Source organism: Chaetodon trifascialis, chromosome 12, assembly GCF_039877785.1.
Source record: "Chaetodon trifascialis isolate fChaTrf1 chromosome 12, fChaTrf1.hap1, whole genome shotgun sequence".
NCBI lineage: Eukaryota > Metazoa > Chordata > Actinopteri > Chaetodontiformes > Chaetodontidae > Chaetodon > Chaetodon trifascialis.
Genome location: NC_092067.1, coordinates 930,728 through 949,360, shown reverse-complemented (window position 1 = coordinate 949,360; position 18,633 = coordinate 930,728). Strand labels below are relative to the sequence as shown.

Sequence of the window (18,633 nt, the reverse complement as noted above, 5' to 3'; positions counted from 1 at the left end):
GGATTTATGGGCCCTCAACAGGACCCTCAATCTGGGGTCCAGGTGGTAGAAACAATAAAATGTCACAATTACTGAGGTATGAATCCACACTTTGGTAAGGGCATTTGTAAATTTTCCTTTTCTTCTCAAAAGCAGCATGCATTGATTCTGTCCGGTAGATGTCATCGTTTATTAAGTTTCAATTGCTGTTGTAATTCCCCTGCTTTTTCACAGCAACACAGTGAGTGAACCAGAAACGTATCAGAAAATAATTCAGAATGAAATATCTGAGACCGTTTTGGCAGAGTATTATTTGCTCATTTGTTATTACATTGTTTATCATTTTTGTTATTACATGAAACAAAACACAGATTAACATGGCCAGTCTTTCTACATATGTCGGTAATATGTAATGTAACAATGACACTGGGATGTGTCTTTTGTCATTTAAGATTGGAGTCTGCGCCTTAGTTTTCATGAAAACACAGATTTCTCTATCTATCTATCTATCTATCTATCTATCTATCTATCTATCTATCTATCTATCTATCTATCTATCTATCTATCTATCTCTGTCTTTCATTATGTATTACTAATTAAGATAAATGTCAAAACAAATGAGTCCAGGTTTGCACATGTTCTAAATGTTTCTCAATGTTCATTACAGAAATAAGGTTTGTGTTAATAAAGATCAGTTAGTATACTAAGTCAGTGAGGTAGTAACTATGCAAGTTAATATAGAGGCATATATTTTATTTTGAAAAGTTCATGACCGGATGCCTCTCTTTCATGTGCGACGCGTAACGTACAGCGCAGTTAGAGACTGACGCGTCGGAAACAAGCGAGGGGGAAACTGTCGGAGCGGAACGGTACAGTGCCCCGCTGTAAACCGTAATGTTAGCTAGCCCCGCGCGGCCTCTCTGTCTGTCTGTCTGACTCTGTCAGACAAAACCGACACACACACACACACACACACACACACACACACACACACACACACACACACACACACAGAAAGAGAGAGAGAGAGAGAGAGAGAGAGAGAGAGAGAGAGAGAGAGAGAGAGAGAGAGAGAGACGGAGAACAACGGAGAGGGGTAGGTTATGGCGATGTTGGGTCCGGAGTCCGCCCGCCCTCCCTTTCCTCAGCTCGGTTCTTCTCCGTCGATCCAGACCCACATCAGCAGCGCTAGCCTGCCTCCCAACCGGGGCTTGGAGCGTGCGCTGGAAGAGGCGACGGCCAGCGGCGTCCTTAACCTCAGCTCCCGAAAACTTAAGGAATTTCCCCAGACAGCCGCCAACCACGATCTGACGGACACTGTGGAAGCAGGTATGGCTCCTCTCCCTTGTTAGCTTTGAAAAACTGGGCGGTAACGACTCTCAGTAATGCGTTACAGCCTTGCGAATACTTTCCTCCATTGACCGTTTAACGTTACAGTGCTGTGATTTCACAGCCCTGGTAGTTATAAGGTTATTTGCTTAGTGGGTCGTTCGTGTTATATGTGACTTAAGTCGAAATGACAGTCTATACATCACATACATGTTTGCTTCACCTGGGCCAGATGCACAATTGAATGTAACTCCTCCAATGAGCATTATTGGTTGCCAGTTGTGCGGTCACAGTAACACCAAATAACCTGTTGTGGGCTGTTTGGGCAATTGTATATACATAGAAAAAGGAATAATGGAAAATGTCCTCAAGTTTTCAGTTTGTACTAAATGTCAGCATGATGTGACTGTTTAGAGGGCCTCCAGTGGAATTCCCCACCACTTCCTTTTGACTTGTGTGCTTCACAGCAAGAAGGTTGCTGGTTCGATCCCCGGGCGGGGCCTTTCTGTGTGAAGTTTGCATGTTCTTCCCGTGCATGCGTGGGTTCTCTCGGGGCACTCCGTCTTCCTCCCACAGACCAAAAACATGCTCATTAGGTTAATTGGTGACTCTGAAATTGCCCCTAGGTGTGAGTGTGAGCGTGAATGGTTGTCTGTGTATATGTTGCCCTGCTGGCGACCGGTTCAGGGTATTCCTCGCCTCTTGCCTGTTGACAGCTGGGATAGGCTCCAGCCCCCCCACAACCCCGAAAAGGATAGGCGGTATAGAAAATGGATGGATGGATGAAGTTCTAAATAAGCATGGAGACCATGGTGAGCCCAGAGTGACTTGGTTTGGCCTGTTTTATTTACAGGAATCATGTTAAATCCATTTTTAGGTTTAGCTTAGGCTGAGAACACATAGTTTGCACCAGGGATTCTCAAATGTATAACTCAAAGGCCCGCATCTGGTTTCTGTTCAAGGTCAGAGGTCCTAATACTTTGAAGTAAAACAATAACATTTAATCAATTGATTAAGTCACATCTCTTGTGATTGGGCCTGCATGAAATCGAGGCAGACAAGGGTGCTGGGGGACAGAGTTCAGCAGGGTAACAGCTCTTGGGAAGAAGCTGTTCCTGTGCCTGCTGGTGTGGGAACAGAGGCTCCTAAACCTCACCAGGTGGCCGGAGGGCAAACAGTCCATGGTTGGGGTGGGACCTGTCTCTGCTGATGCTGTGTGCCCTTCTTGGACAGCGCATGCACTGAAGGTCCTTGATGGCAGTTAGCTGGGCACCCATGCAGGGCCTTCTGCTCAGAGGCTGTGCAGCTGCTACACAATACTGCAGGTGGTCAGGACACTCTTGATAGTGCAGTGGTAGAATTTAACTAGGATTTGATGAGCCAGGTTCCACTCAACATATTGTAGCCTATTCATAACACAAGGTATGTCAGGGATATTCTCCAATACAGTAGTCCAAGTGTCAGAGTTTTTCTAAGCAGACACTGTGGGGGCCAGAGTTTGAAATAAAAAAAAATAAAAAAAATTCAGGCTCACCTGTTTTTGTTTAATACTTTCACTTCACAAAATCCACAGCAAACTACAAACAACTAAAAACAAACGAGTCCCTATCTCATCAAAAACCTCCTCTTCTGGATCCCAGGATCAACCAAAAATGAGTTTGAGACTCAATACAACAGTTGGCCTAAGAAAATAAATCAAAGTGAAACTTTTTGCATTTGATAGACAAACCTAGTGATTCTCCGTGAGTATTGGTAGAGTGGGTGAATATGAATTACGGACTTTTTGGCTTGCTAGTTGATGATCACTTGCAATACGGACTGGGCCTCTTCTGCTGAGTCAGATGCATGCATTTTCGAATTCTTGAATATTCTGCATTCTGGAAGGGAAACTTGTCATGACGATGTGACATATAGGCTGCCAGTTGACAGTATGGCTGGATGGGTCTGGATTGACTTGCTATTTGGTCCAGATGTGGACCGAGGTCTTAACTTTGAGAAACCCTGGTTAACACCATAGTTAATAGTGAAGGGTGTGTTTTGTGTTATACAACAGAAAGAAGTGCTTTTTCTGAAAGTAACAATTCTTGTTTATGTGTGGTTTCTCAGTTATTTCGAGGCTGGTGTTGGCCAGATAGAGGTGGTCCCTGTGCTATGCCATATTAATTTGCAGTCCATGAAACCATACACAGTGTGTATGGTTTCCATTAATTTCCCATTAAATTTCTCAGACAAACATTTGATATGTTGTTTTTGTGCTACTTTTAAGTAAACATGGGCAAATTCACCACATTCTGTTTTTATACATTTTACACAGCGTCCGAACTTTTTTTGAAACAGGGTTGAAGAGATTTGGTTTCATAATGTATTGGTGACCCTAATCACCACTTTGTCCACCTTGAAACTGTAGGGATTTTTTTAAATCTTCTGTGCTGCCGGGTTGACAGTGTGTGTGAAGTAAGTTTTTCTATATCTTGTTCAGGCAAAAATCCTTTAATTTTTGCTCTGCTTTTAAGGTGGCAGATGGGGTATTTTTTTATTGTTTCTGTGTGTCTGTTGAAATGTAGGCCAGAGTTCAAAGATTGGTGGCTCGATTTGTAGATTCTACTGTCATGATTCAAGACAAGGACAGACTTTTAATCATCCCTTAATCTTTCTTTTTGCATTTACCAATATATAGTAGTGAAGAGGGTCTTATTGGCGGCTTGCCACTCAGTAACTAAACATTACTCGAACTAGAATGCAATGAAGAAGTAACAGTGGTATGAAAACTAAAGATATTGTACAGTTGTGGGCCTGACTTTCCTCTGCCATCATTGTTGAAGTTATCTGCAGCATTGGCTGCAGTGGTCTGTGTGACTGTGGGGCAAGAGGTAGGTCTGTAAGCATGACTGGTTGGCAGGCTCGCTAGCTATCCCTGCATGTGCGTGTGGAGCTTCTCAACTCCGAAAACATAGGAGCACATTTTTGATTTGCCATCAATTTTCAGAAACAGCCTTTCTTTCTCTGCTGCTTTTTACTCCTAGCTTGAATTCTGCAATAAATGCTGAAGGTGCTGGGAATGCTCAAAGTTACCAAACACTGCATTCTTAGTAAAATGTGACCCGCCACGGGAAAACCAGCAACAAGTCGGCCTGGTGCAAGTTGTGTAAACAAAGAAAAATTGATTTTTTTTAAAAATTTGTGATTTTTGTTTTTTTGCGGAATATGTAAGTTGAAATCTCAACTTACAGTTGTTCCTCGCCACTGTCGCCAAGTGCTTGCTCATGGGGGAATTGTTGGATTCTTTGTAGATAAAAGAGCTTGGTCTGTACCAGCTCTATATGGAAAGTGTCCTGAGACAACTTCTGTTGTGATTTGGCGCTATACAAATAAATTGAATTGAATTGAATTGAATTGAAATCATGAAGAAGCCACTCCATGTTTCAAATAACAGTATTGGGTGCCTTAAAACCATAAACTTTATATTAGAATTTGGCTTGTTTTAGCGGAATTTCTCCGTCCTAGTTGGGGGTGTGGCGATTCTACAGTAAATTAGCATACTGGCTTTCTTTGGCTATTCACGGGCTTCTGTTCTTTTTTTTGGCCAATCAGCTGCATGTTAAAAGGGAAATACATGGCTACTTATGCAGCTTCTGGTTATGCCGACAACGATCTCACTTCTGATTTTGAACCCGAACTAGACGATGAAACTGAAGAAATCGACGAGAGCGACTGCATTACACTGGAGAACATCCCTGTTCTACAGTTGACCTTAGCTGAAGACGAAGATGATGAAGAATACGACAAAGAGTAGTAGTAGTGATGGCGGCTCCTCTCTGTCCTGATAATGTAGTGTCTGCATTTTTGTCTTCGTCGGTGTGTTCAAGTGATTTTCTGTTTTTGTCGTGCATGTTTCCCAATGAGCACATACAGCCGTGGGACTCTTTTTGACATCGGCAACACAGTAATCTGCAAATTAAACCCGGCACACGCTAAGGCAGCCCGTTTCGACACCGACCCCCACTACTGCAGCGCACCTGCAGAGGAAGCGCCACAGGCAGTGCAAGAGGAGGCGGGAGCGGGAAAGCGGGGGGGGGTATCCGGGCTAGGCTAGTGGCGAATCCACACAAGCCAGTTATACCATCTATTGTACTCGCCAGTGTACACTCCTTGGACAACAAACTGGACTATATACACCTTCTGAGATCGACCCAGCAGACCACTAGAGAGTGCTGTGTTTTTGTCTTTACGGAAACATGGCTCAATAACAGCATACCAGACTCTGCCATCCAGCTGGACCAGCTAACATGCTATTGAGCACACAGAGTCCTCATTGAAGGAGGTAAGACCCGCGGCGGTGGGGTCTGTGTTTATATCAGGGATGCTTGGTGTCAAGATGCCATGGTGATTTGTAGACACTGTTCACCTCTCGTGGAGTTTATGATCATCAAGTGCTGGTCTCTGTTAATTTCCTGTACATATGGCAGCATTGACAATAAAGTTGACTTGACTTGACTCATTCAGCTCATTCAGCAACAGATTGATCCATCCCACTGCACCACAGAGTGACAGAATTTATTTTATTTTATTTAATATTAGAAATAAGTATCTACATTTGCTCCTTCTAGCTCTTAAGTCTATTACTGTTCTTGTTTTGCATTTTTATTCAGGGGCTTTTTTGTAACAAAAGAATTTCCATTTCCATTTGATAGGGGGTTAGGGGGTTGGACTTATATAAATGAGATGCAATGAGCAGCACTGTGTTACCTGGCTCCCCTGGAGCCCCTGAATCTTTCAGGCTGGATTTCTCAAAAAACTAGTTTGAGGAGTGCCTACTTTCAAATGGCCACATCTTCTTCAAATATTTTCTGATTTCCATTAGACATCGTTGGAAAGCTTAGAAACTACACTTTCAGAATCTGTAAATATCTCAAAATGCCCCCCGGGAGACTTGCTCCTGGTTTTCTTGTACCTGGTCACAAATGGGCATGTCAAGAACACTTTGTGAAATTTAACATTTTTTGGTGTAATACAAACACTCATACCAAGAATGCAGATTGGCAAAGGCTTTAGGACTATGACAATAACCGCATGACTATAGTCATGTCTACACTGGGTTGAGCTCACTGCGGTCATCAATGCAAATTCTTTATTTAATTTTTTTTGCTGCTGAAAATTACAGGAGTGTATATGGTGGTGAAGTATAATAAACACAACATTCATTGTTTAGTTGTCTGTCTGTAGGCCTCTGGTCTCCATTCATTTTGCGCAGGTTTTCACAGTCACTGAACTTATGTCCAGCTGCTGAATGAATGACAGTCAGATAAAAACTGTGCGCAAGGCAGAGGGAACTGCAGCATGGTATAGTTTAGTCAACCCAGTGGAAACACTGAAAGTGTTTATAGCTGTTCCGAACAGCTAAGTTTAAAAACGCAGAGGAAAGATGGCTATCATAGGGCAAGGTGTGAATCATTGGTGGCTGGTGACTCCAAAAACTGCAATGACAGCAAGAACTCAACCCATGGCCTCATGTTATTTTACACCAGTTGGCTACTTATCTCAACTTGTGTAAAGAAATTTAGTGTAAAAGGGTGGATCACAAGATTTCTTTAAAACAAGATAACTTTATTCAGTTCTGTTCTTTATATATTATAAATATTACATTATTAATAATTCCTTACATGTCCACAAAAACACGTTACTCTAGAAATACAAGATAAAAGGTGTCATATTTCGACAGTCTTGTCAGTTCAGCATCAATGTAACCTATAAACTGTATTTCCTTACAAACTTAGCAGATAAATAAATATGAGAAGCTACATCACCTTCACCTATGTCACCTTAGCAGAGCATTAAATGATGCTTTGAAATCAATTTGGAGATGACTTTGAGAATGAGAGGCAAACAGTTTCAAAAATGAGGTTTTCTCACTAAAAAACATGCAGGTCAGTGTATCAGATACATACCGAATTAAACACTGACTCATGACACAGTTAATTCAGCGTGTGTCTGCAGGTTAAAAAGAGTGTGCATCTCCTGAATGCATCAATAGTGAGTTTACTGCATCCTTTTGGATTTTAATTCAAGATAGCTATCATCATCATTGTAAGTTGAATATAACTGGATGCCGAACACAGATATATGGCAAGACAGTTCTCACAGCAAATTGTAAACTGTATGTACATTCGTGATTAGCATACATTGTGCAGCAATATGCTTGTAAACTTTAAGACATATGTATATTGATACATTAATACACAGCTACTTGTGCTTATTACAAAACGCTAATTGTTAGGAGTCAAAGAAATCTTGCACTACTGCTGATGTCCAGCGTGATGACAGAGACACAAGGAGATGCAAGTTTGTTTATTTACTGCTTTGTATGTAATTTTTAATGTAATTTTCAATTCAGTTCAAGATGGGGCATGCTGAGGTGGCTGTGTGGTAAGAGGCATTACGACCACACCCGGGGGTATCCATGGCACTGGTTGTTTCACTGTGGTATAATTCCTGCCCTGGGTGTAGATATATTGGCCTATCATTTAGATCTGTAATACTGGTGGGTTGCTGACCAGTTTTCAGTGGGTGTCGGGCCTTTGGCGGGACAAAAAAAAAAACAAAAAACAGTTGAAACCCACTGATTAAGATTACAAGCTAGAGCAAAAATTCCAATAATAACATACATTTAGTTGAATGAGCTAATGCAGTCTAATAAAATAACAATTGAATAAAGCCAGCTTTCAAGAAGGTCATAAATAAAGTTTTTCTGGAGGTGTTTATTCAACTTTGTGACCATTCTGGAGCCTGTTTGTGTTGCTGTTGAGCTGTATTGCATTATACTTAGAGGTGCTTTAAATGTTTAAATCAACCCTTATAGACACAACTTGTGGAGAGAACATTATAACCAACTCTCACTGTAACTAATGCAATGCAGTTAATGTTAGAATTATTGCAGAAGACTCAGCTAAGTTCCTAATAACCTGGCAACTGAAACCCTATTTACATCTGGTTAAAGTGTGGTCTGTATCCAGACACGTTCTCTGGCTAACGAAAAGGTGATATGCATTGTGGTCCAAATGTGATCGAATATGTGTGAGCACATCTGATGGTTGGCTGGTTTGCATTTTCCCCAGATCTTAGGAAGGTGTAAAGGCAATCCTTGAAGTGTGCCCGCATCCATACACAACATAAAATGAATAATTTACAGTAAGAAATGACTGTGTGCGACTGTGTTTCACTCATCTGTGTAGCTCAGCTGCTGTTACACTGCCTACATGCTGTTACTGCAGCATGCTGGGCATTTGTTGTGAAATGGAAATGGCATGTAGCTCTGCAATATTTAATATTTTCACATATAATCTTATCTTCACAGGCCATTAAAACAGACGAGACAAATATGTTGTACTTTAAAATATTCTCCCAGTTAAAAAAAAAAACAAAAAAACAGCAGCTATTGGACAGTAGAAGCTGGTTTTGCGTCTTCTATTACTGTCAATGTAGCCACTGCTGCGGTGCTCCAGAGTCAAATGCATGGATATTTTTCCAGTTTGATTATAAATTCAAATTTAGAATAGTCGATAACAGCCCTAGTACACATTAGTTACGTGAGACCAGTGACACTCTCTGCAATGAGGCAGAAATTTGCATGGAATATTCTTTATACTGTACCATGTCAATATAACTAAAAGTGGAATTACTGCTCTTATGACTAACTAATACGTGAAATACTCCCCAGTAACTGAATTATCCAGAGGTACTGTGAGGACAGCACTGTGCACTTGCTGCTTGTTTCTGTGTGCTTAGCACATTACATTGATTGTGTGTCCCACACTGTCTGTCTTTGTTTTGAGTTAGTTCTCTGCCGCTGCAGTAGAGCTAAGCTACACTTTATCAGTTAAAAGACCAGCACCACAGCCCATGAACCCTTAGCTGAGTTCACATGCTGGGTTTCTGTGTGACAAAGAGACTATTATTTTATCTTTCTGTGGCAATTAGGATCTCCTCTGCCCCCCTCTGAACACCAATGTTTCCTCTCTCTTTTACTAACCCTCACAGACACACGTCCATCTGTTTTTACAGGCACTGTCTGTCTGTCTGTCTGTCTGTCTGTCTGTCTGTCTGTCTGTCTGTCTGTCTGTCTGTCTCTCTCTCTCTCTCTCTCACACACACACACACACACGAAAAATATAAGATCTAATTTGTTACAAAATTCTTTAAGAGCATGTATTTGTGTGTTTGAAATACTTGAAATAAACAACATGTCAGATTATTTTCCAGGCAGACACATTTTTATTCCCAGGTGCAAATATCAGAATAAAATCTATTCAACAATTACCCTGATCACAGTCTTGGTGGGGTATTCCAGGTAGGAGGTTCAACAAACTCTGAGTTTATCCCTGAACTCTGAGTTGACTTACTCTGAGATGGCAAACTCTGAATATCCAGTTCCAGAACAGCTGATCTGAGTTAGTTCAATCAACTCTGTGTATGTTAACCTTGAGTTGCACGCATGCACAACCACTATAAAAAGCCATCATCAATAGAGCCCTGATACCACAAGTCACCATGACAACTGAAAAAAAAAAGTTCTTTATTTTACCTCGATGGAGTTGGAGGTCTTATTGCAGGCCTATTTGGAGTATGAGCACATATTTCGGTGTAAATATATTACCGCTGCAGCAGCGAAGGAGAGAGAAACGGCATGGGAGAAAACTGCTACAAGAGTCAACGCATAAGTTTGAATGTACTGTTCCATTGACTTAACACTTAACTGTACTTAAGATCGTAGCATACAGTTATGAATATAAGTAGGAATAAAATCTGATTTTCATTTAGGTGCAATCCAACAGCGGAGAAAGAAGCAGCGAAAAATGAAATATAAAAACATCATTCAAAAAGGTAAGGCATATTTTGCTAGGCTATGATTGTACCTCACTTTGATTTTAATTTTATTTTTTTTAATTGACTTAGGCTATTAAACAAAGTAAATATTAATTCAGTGGCGACTTCAAGTAGTAATTTAAACCCCTAACAACATGTTATTTTAACACGTCATCTCACTTAATATACCACTTAGTAGATTAACACTCAATACAATGTTTACACATTTTTATTTTATACGCATTGAGGTCATTTAAAATGTGACAATGTGTCCACGAACACTCAGTAAAATACTAATTTAAAAAAAGATTAACATTTAAGTTCTGCTCAGCCAACAGAGAGAAGGCAGAGGCCCGGAAAACGGGTGGAGGGCCACATCCACCACCAAAGTATTCTGAAACAGTATCTTTTCCTTCATCACAGGAGGAGGATGATGATGATGATGAAACACTGTCTGCTGCCACAGGGAGTGATCCAGAGAGGCCTACTGAAGTGTGTCTTAATATTATGTATAACTACTGGCAGTGCTCTGCCCATTCACATTCCTTTACATTCTGGAGTGGAATTTGGAGTTTGACATGTACACTGATGAGCATAGATAATGGACAAACAACCAGCACATTCTTGTCCTTCAACAGAACGGCTGGGCATCAACAGGAGGAGTCCATCAACTTCCACAGGGCAGGTTGACACAGTCAGATTTTTGGTCAATACCATGTTAAATCTGTATGTAGAACTGTAGGATTTAAATGTTGTCCATATGTTTCCCAGTTACCAGTGAAGGAGTTGTATAGAGTCCACCTCATCAAGCGTATAGAGAAAAGTGACAAGGAAGTGGCCTATCTGGATCGCCAGATTAGAAAAACAGACCTTGAAATTCTGTTACTGGAACGCCAGTTGAGGTGAATGCACAGGTGAAATATGTTAATGGATGGAACTATATTATAAATCCTAACTGCTGCTTTTGTACTTTTAGGGAATAAAGAAGACCAAACCACATGTGAATTTGTCATTATTTGACTGTTTTAATCAAAAGTAGTTTCTGCTGTTTAGGTCCCTTACAGCCCTTCCATCCTAGACGTCTGCACTGTGGATGGGATGGTTATCCTCGGGGTCATTAATTTGTACGCCAGGGTGTTGCTCTCCTCTAATAGTTGCAATATTATGGAGAACAACACATGCCATAATGATGTCACATGCCCTCTCTGGGGTGACCCTGAACTTATGCAGGCACTGGAGCCAGGATTTGAGTATGCCTATGGCCATCTCAACCCGGGCTCCAGTCCTGCAGTGGGCCACATTAAAACGTTGTTGGGGCCCCGGCTCAGGCTCAGGGTAAGGGGTCAACAGAGTGGGTTGACATGGATAGCTTCGATCCCCCAGTAGGTAACCATCAAACACTCCTGTAATTATAGAGGACACATTTGAGCGCATTAAAAAGGGAGACAAAGAACATTTGTACAAAGTTTTAGCTTCCTTTGCAGAGAATGACATGAGTTACAGTGTATTGTAATGTATACATTTTTCATGTACGTACATCATTTTAAGATGGTAGGTCATAAACCTGGACATTGATGCTCTGAAGGATTTTCTTTTCACGTAATGCCCTTCGTTTTCTGCAGGCGCTGTAATAGGAATTTGTGTCCCATCTATGCATCCTATCACATTTGGAAGCCCTGCAAAATGACAGCTAATTAAGCTACTGAACCCACTCTGAGGTTGCAGCAGAATGTATATCATAATTTAAAATAAAACAATATATGACTTCTACATCAGTCACCATTCACTACCATCATTGGTAACAGGCGTTTCAGTGCGAGGGTTACTTTCCTCACAGCTCTACACACTGTTGCCTTTCCGAAGTGCTCTGCATCCTCAATATTGTACAAAAAACTAGCGCTATGTGTAAAATTTGCTGTGATGTGAGCACTCGTCCGCGGTGTGTGAGGTTGGTGATGTATGGCCGGAGAATGTCATCGAGATAAATTATACTGTTTGATGAAAAGTGGTAGTGTTCGAACAGATATTCCTCTGGAAATGACGGGACATCTAATCTGGGTCGGAAGATTCTCTCGCGATGTAAAGCATTTTGAATCAGTTGGGCTTCGATATCAATCAGATTGGGAATGCAGGGGCAATCCATGTCTACCAGCTTTCTTCATGTGGGAGGAGACAGGTAGAAACTCAGGGTTTCTTAAAGTAAACCTGTCAGCGAGCAGGTTATGTTCACAGAGTCTGTTACCGTGGTGACTGACTCAGAGTTTCAGTTACCTCTCTTTCTGGAATGGAAAACTCAGAGTTTCCCTCATCTCAGGGTTACCTTACTCTGAGTTTTCACACAACCCGCTTTCTGGAATACCCCCCAGATGAATCGTTTTTCGTTTGTGTTCCTTGTGACCAGTAATCAGGAAAGAAGCTGCTTTGGTGTTTGGTGCAAATTTACCCAAAGATAAAAGGCATGTAATATGATCAGATAAAAGAATGTTCTGAAAAAACTAAGCATAAAAATAAGGAATAACAGCAATTGTTAAAATATAAATAAATATATGAACAAGAATAACAGCTATTATTAAAGATATAACTAAGTACAACTAAATATATAGTTATATGTATTATAACATATACAGTCAAGCCCAAAATTATTCATACCCCTGGCAAATTTTGACTTTTATACAACCACCAAGTTTTTCTTGATTGGAAATGACAGGCATCTCCCAGAAGATAATAAGATGATTGTGGAAAAAAAATATTTCTATAAGCTGATTCATCTTCTGGTGAATAAAATGTTTTCAAATATGTGCAGTGTTTTGTAAACATAGCAGAAACTACAAAAAAACATACATGATAGACAGTACAGTAAGATTGATTGAACTATAACACCAGCGTAGACATATGAATAACTTAAGTCACTCTTTTTACTCTAAACATACAACTATTCAATTACATTTTTATCGCAAGTGTGTTAACAACAACAACAAAAAAAAAAGCATGAGTAAGAGACTTTTATAACCTGGCTTCTCCTCAGTCCTCAGGAGAAGCATGTCTTTAGCTGTATGATATGCCACTGCCTCCGTTATGTGTTTGTGCCTTTTAGATGATTTGTCATAAGGCACTGAAGCAGAGTACCTCTGCATAGTGGTCTGCTGTTTGTGCGGTGATCCTGTGGTTGCAGAAGTTGTTGGACGTTGGCGAATACGGCTGTGCTCCAAAGGGTGAGCGCAAGTAAGGCGGTTAAACGACTTTGTGGTATTACCGGTCTTGGTGGGGACGACGGTCTTGCATAATTTGCAGACCACATTGGTCTGACTACGGTCCAACTTATAAAATACAAAAAACTGCCATGCTGGCAAGCTGACTTTCCCTGTTTTATTGACAATTTCTTCACTCGCTGCAGCACTCACTTTCTATTTCTCATCTCAGTCCTTGTGAAGAATCAAACACGAGACAACGAGATGGCGCAACTGAACTTGATACTGTTACACGATTGGCGTGTTAGCGTGTCACTCCCACTGATCAGTGATTACTCCCTACTTGGTTGCTTGGTTACCTGAGAGCGAGTGCCTTTGTTCATGCAACCAACCTTGCTTTGCAACTTCTGGTTTCTTCCGACAAAAAAAAATAATTATCCAATGTTTTATGAAACATATTCTTTACTGATATTGATTATGGGTCTTTTGCGAGACATATCATTATCATTTTATCGCCCAGCCCTAGATTCAAGTCAGGACTGTGGCTGGGCCACTGCAAAACGTTAAAGTTTTTGTTCACTAACGATTTCTTCACCACTTTTGCTGTGTGTTTGCTGTGGGTCATTCTTGTGCTGAAATGTCCACTAGTACCCAAGGCCAAGTTTCTCTGCAGACTGCCTGATGCTGTTGTTGAGAATCTTGATGTACACCCCCAAAGCATTAGATCCGCAACACCATGTTTGACAGTGGGGATGATGTTCTTAGGGTTGAAGGCTTTTCCTTTTTACACCGAATGAAAGATACATCACTGTGGCCAAACAATTCAATTTTTGTTTCATCTGATCATAAAACAGAAGACCAGAAGTCTTCTTCTCTGTCCAGATGATCATTTGCAAAGGCTAAGCAGGACTTGGAACCCAGTAGTGTGCAGTGTCTGTTGGACTGTCTGCTTTGAGAAGTTGCCTCCAGCAGAGCCCAGATTCACCAGGATGACCTTGGTGGTGATCCTTGGATTCTTTTTCACCTCTCTCAATATCTTCTTGGCCAGCACACGTGTCACTTTTGGCTTCCAACCACATCCTCTGAGACTTTCCACAGTGCGGAATGTCTTGTATTTTTTAATAAAACTTTACACTGTAGCCACTGGAACCTGAAAACATTTAGATATGGCTGTATAACCCTTTCTTGACTTGTGAGCAGCCACAATGCGCAGCTGCAGGTCCTCAGTGAGCTCCTTTGTCTTAGCCATAGTTAGTTAGTTTGTTAAGTCATTTCCTCCTCTTGGATGCATAGGCCACTGACAAATATCCTCCATTTCACTCTGTTCGTGGCTTTTCGCTCAAGCGAAGTTGAGCCCACTCTCCGACATTTCTGCCTCTACACTTCTTCTCCAGCTGTTCCTGGGGCGACCTCTTTTCCTTTTCCCTTGGGGGTTCCATTTCAGGGCCTGTCGGGGGATGTTTGTGGCAGGTTTTCTGAGGGTGTGGCCAATCCAACTCCACTTCCTCTTTCTGATTTGTCAGTCTATGGGTTCTTGGTTTGTTCTTTTCCACAGGTGCACGTTGTTGACTTTGTCTTTCCACCAGATGTTTAATATCCTTCTGAGGCAGGTGTTGATGAATGTATGTTTGCCTATCTTAGTGTTGGTGGAGATGTTTTTTGAGCTCCAGATTTTTCTGAGCATGTTATACACCACTCTAGCCTTGTTGATTCTGCTTTTAATGTTGGCATCTGTCCCTCCCGTGGTATCTACAACACTGCCTAGGTAGGTGAAAGCTTCTACCTCCTCTATGGCAGTGCTATTCAAGAAGATGCAATTTCTGTGGATTGAGATGTGATTGTGATGGAGTGGATCTTCATCACTTGTGTTTTTGTTGTATTGGGAGTGAGACCAAGTTTTACTGCAATTTGTGAAAGTCTGTCTGTCTTCTCATGCATTTGTGTCTGTGTATGTGAAAGGGGAACTTAGCCATGAATGTCCACAAACCAACTGCAGAGAGCTGCTGTTTTCACCTGTTGAGTTGATTAAAACAGCTGAATCAGGGTAATTAGGATGCTTTAGAACAATTTGGACTATTTGGAATGGTATAGAACTTTGGATTTTCTCATAGACTGTGACAATTTGCAAGGGGTATGAATAATTTTGGACATGCCACTTTTTGTTCAAATGTAAATAAAAGCTGAGAAATATTTTGTTTCCACAATGATGCCACTTGTACATTGTCTTATTATCTTCTGGGAAACACCTGTGTCATTTCCAATCAAGAAATAACTTGCTGGTTGAATAAAAGTAACTTTAAGTCAAAATTTGCCAGGGGTATGAATAATTTTGGGCTTGACTGTGATACATATTATAAATTATGATAATATAATAAAAATACAATATAACTATGTAAACAAGTATTTACAGCAGTTCTTAAGAGAGAGAGTGAGGCAGAGCTATAAACTATATACCAGAAAAATATATGCAAGTTGCAGATGAGAAATAAATGTAAACTATAAACAGCATGTGGAATATTGCAGTAGTGCAAATACTATGTAACACTCAATATTGGGGCTTGTGAGGTTGGTGGAGATTAACTGTTTACATTATTCTTGTACAGTGTGGATAATAATAATGGAGCGGGCCTTCTTGATCAGTTTGTTCAGTCTGTTGGTGTTGCCAGCTCCGATGCTGCTCCCCCAGCACACTGCAGCAAAGAAGTAATCCTCAACCTTCTCCCCCAGAATGCACAGTGGTTGTGTCCCACAGCACCGGGACTCTCTGCAGGCTCAGGGTCAGGTTGAAAAGTTGTCCCAGGATCACAGACAGCTGGATGGCACAAGTCCTCAGGACTCTGGAACTGATGCCGTCAGAGCCAGCAGCCTTGCCCAGGTGCAGCATTCTTTTTACCTGGCCCGCAGTCAGGCAGGGGATGGTGCTAGTGGAGGGAATGCTGTGGAAGAAGGTGGGGATGTGGGAGTTGAGTCCAAGCGAGGGATCAACAGGGAGGGTTGAGGGTTGGAGGAGAGAGCTTTGGCAGAGGGGGGGTTGTGGAGGCCGTTCTGCTTAGCGGGGAGGTGTGAAGGGGCGGGGGACTGTAGGGCCAATCCTGGTTGTGAGCTAAACCTGTTGAAAAAATGGTTTAGCTCATTGGCCTTCTCAAGGCTGCCGGCTGCTGGTCTGTCTCTTGCCTCGAGCCCCATGATCTCCTTCATTCCTGTCCAGACATCCTTCCCTTTGTTCTGCTGGAGTTTGGCCTCCAGCTTTCTCCTGTAGGCATCTCTGGATTCACTAGGATTTGACGAGCCAGGTTAATTTTCTTCAGTCTCCTCAGCAAGTAGAGGCGCTGTTGACCTTCTTTATCAGAGCAGAGGAGTTGAGGGTCAAAGAGAGATCCTTGGAGATGTGGACGCCCATAAACTTGAAGCTGGAGACATGTTCAACCTCAGCCCCATTGATGTGAATGGGGGTATGACTGCAGCTTTTAATTTTCCTGTAGTCCACAATGAGCTCCTTGGGCTTCTTGGTGTTGAGGGTCAGGTTGTTGTTGGCGCACCACATCTCCAGGTGCTGAACCTCATCCCTGTAGACTGACTTGTCGTTGTTGTAAATCTAGCCTATCACTGTGGTCTTGTCTGCAAACTTGATGGTGGAGTTGCACGTGCACAGGCGTAGGTGTTGTTGTTGTCCAGGTGTGTCAGGGTGGAGTGCAGTGCAGTGGAGATGGCATCCTCTGGTGACCTATTTGGTACGTAGGCAAACTGATGTGGGTCTAGTGTGGCAGGAAAGGCAGCATTTGAGGTGGGCCAAGACCAACCTTTCGAAGCACTTGGTGAGGATGGGGGTGAGTGCAACAGGGCGGATACATTAAGGTCCATTGCAGCTGACTGCTTTCGTACCGACACGATGGTGGTGGTCTTGAGGCATGTGGGGACTGCTTCCTGGGTCAGTAACAGGTTGAAAATGTCAGTGAAGACCCAGTTAGCTGTTCTGCACAGGCCTTGAGCTTGCGACCGGATATGCTGTCACGGCCAGCAGCCTTATGGATGTTCACCCTGCTGAGTGCAGAATGCATGTTATAAGTGGAGAGTGTGAGGGTAGAATGAGAGTGTACAGTGTAGAAGTTGTTGAGGTCATCATGGAGGGGGGCATTGCAGGTTGGTGGGGCTTTCTGGCTGATTTGGGGGTCGACGTTGTTGTGCAAGTATTCCTCATTCCGTAGCTTGTGAGCGTTGTTTAGCTTCCCTGATGCCCCTCTACAGGTTAGCTCTGGATGAGCTGTAGACGTTGCCAGATCTGAAGGCAGCGTCATGTTCTGTCAGTAGGCGGCAGACCTTTCTGTTCATCCAAGGCTTCTGGTTAGGTAAAGTTCTTATTAGGGCTGGGTATCGTGGCCAATTTCCTAAATTGATTTGATTTTGATCCATAAGGTTCTAAATTAATTAATCATGATTTGATTTGATTCGATTTGATTCAGTCTGCTCTGAAATAATGAAAATGGCTTAACTCTGTGTTTCAAAATACAAACGTAATTAACTTTTTCTCTTCACCATAAACAACAGGTTTTAAGAGCGAACTCGTAAATTGGACAGTTTAAGCTTGAACTGTAAACAAAACTGTCTCAAGTCTCAAAAGTGCAATTTTGAAATTAGAAAGAAATTGCAAGTGAAAGTGTACTTGAACTGCAACATTCCATCACTGCAAATTGCAATAATGCATTGTTTCTTTAAGTGCAAAAGTAATATTAATGGTAACAAAACCAAAAGCAAACTTAAACTGCCTAAAGTCAAGTCCTGTTACTGTGACTTTGTATTCACTTAAGAGATTGTGAGATTCTTGTGCAGGAAGAGGAGCTCATTGACATGTTCTGGGGTTAGGCAGCTCCTTCTTGCAGTGACAATATCACCCGCAGTTGAAAACACCCTCTCTGACACAATACTGGTCCACATGTACAGAGATACTGTGGCGAGATCCTGAGGCGCATTGCATCCATGACCATCACCTCATGTTGCAACATGACAATGCACGGCCCCATGTTGCAAGGGTCTGTGCACAATTCATGGAGGCCCGAAAACATCCCAGTTCTTGCATGGCCTGCATACTCACCGGACATGTCATCCATTGAGCATGTTTGGGATGCTCTGGATCGGCGCATATGACGGCAAGTTCCAGTTCCTGCCAATATCCAGCAACTTCACACACCCATTGAAGAGGAGTGGACCAACATTCCACAGGCCACAATCAACAACCTGATCAGCTCTATGCGAAGGAGATGTCTTGCACTGCATGAGGCAA

General features: G+C 42.0%; 1 protein-coding gene across 12 annotated transcripts in view; it reads left to right on the top strand.

Annotated features, from left to right (window-relative positions):
• Nucleotides 1-789: 789 nt before the first annotated feature.
• lrch1 (leucine-rich repeats and calponin homology (CH) domain containing 1) overlaps nt 790-18,633 on the top strand; it is a 222,005-nt gene continuing 204,161 nt past the window's right edge. For all 12 annotated transcript variants that reach the window (XM_070975848.1, XM_070975847.1, XM_070975845.1 and 9 more), the window contains exon 1: nt 790-1,308. In XM_070975848.1, coding sequence (XP_070831949.1) covers nt 1,083-1,308 — 226 coding nt within the window. In that variant the 5' untranslated portion in view covers nt 790-1,082. The remainder of the gene's footprint in view (nt 1,309-18,633) is intronic.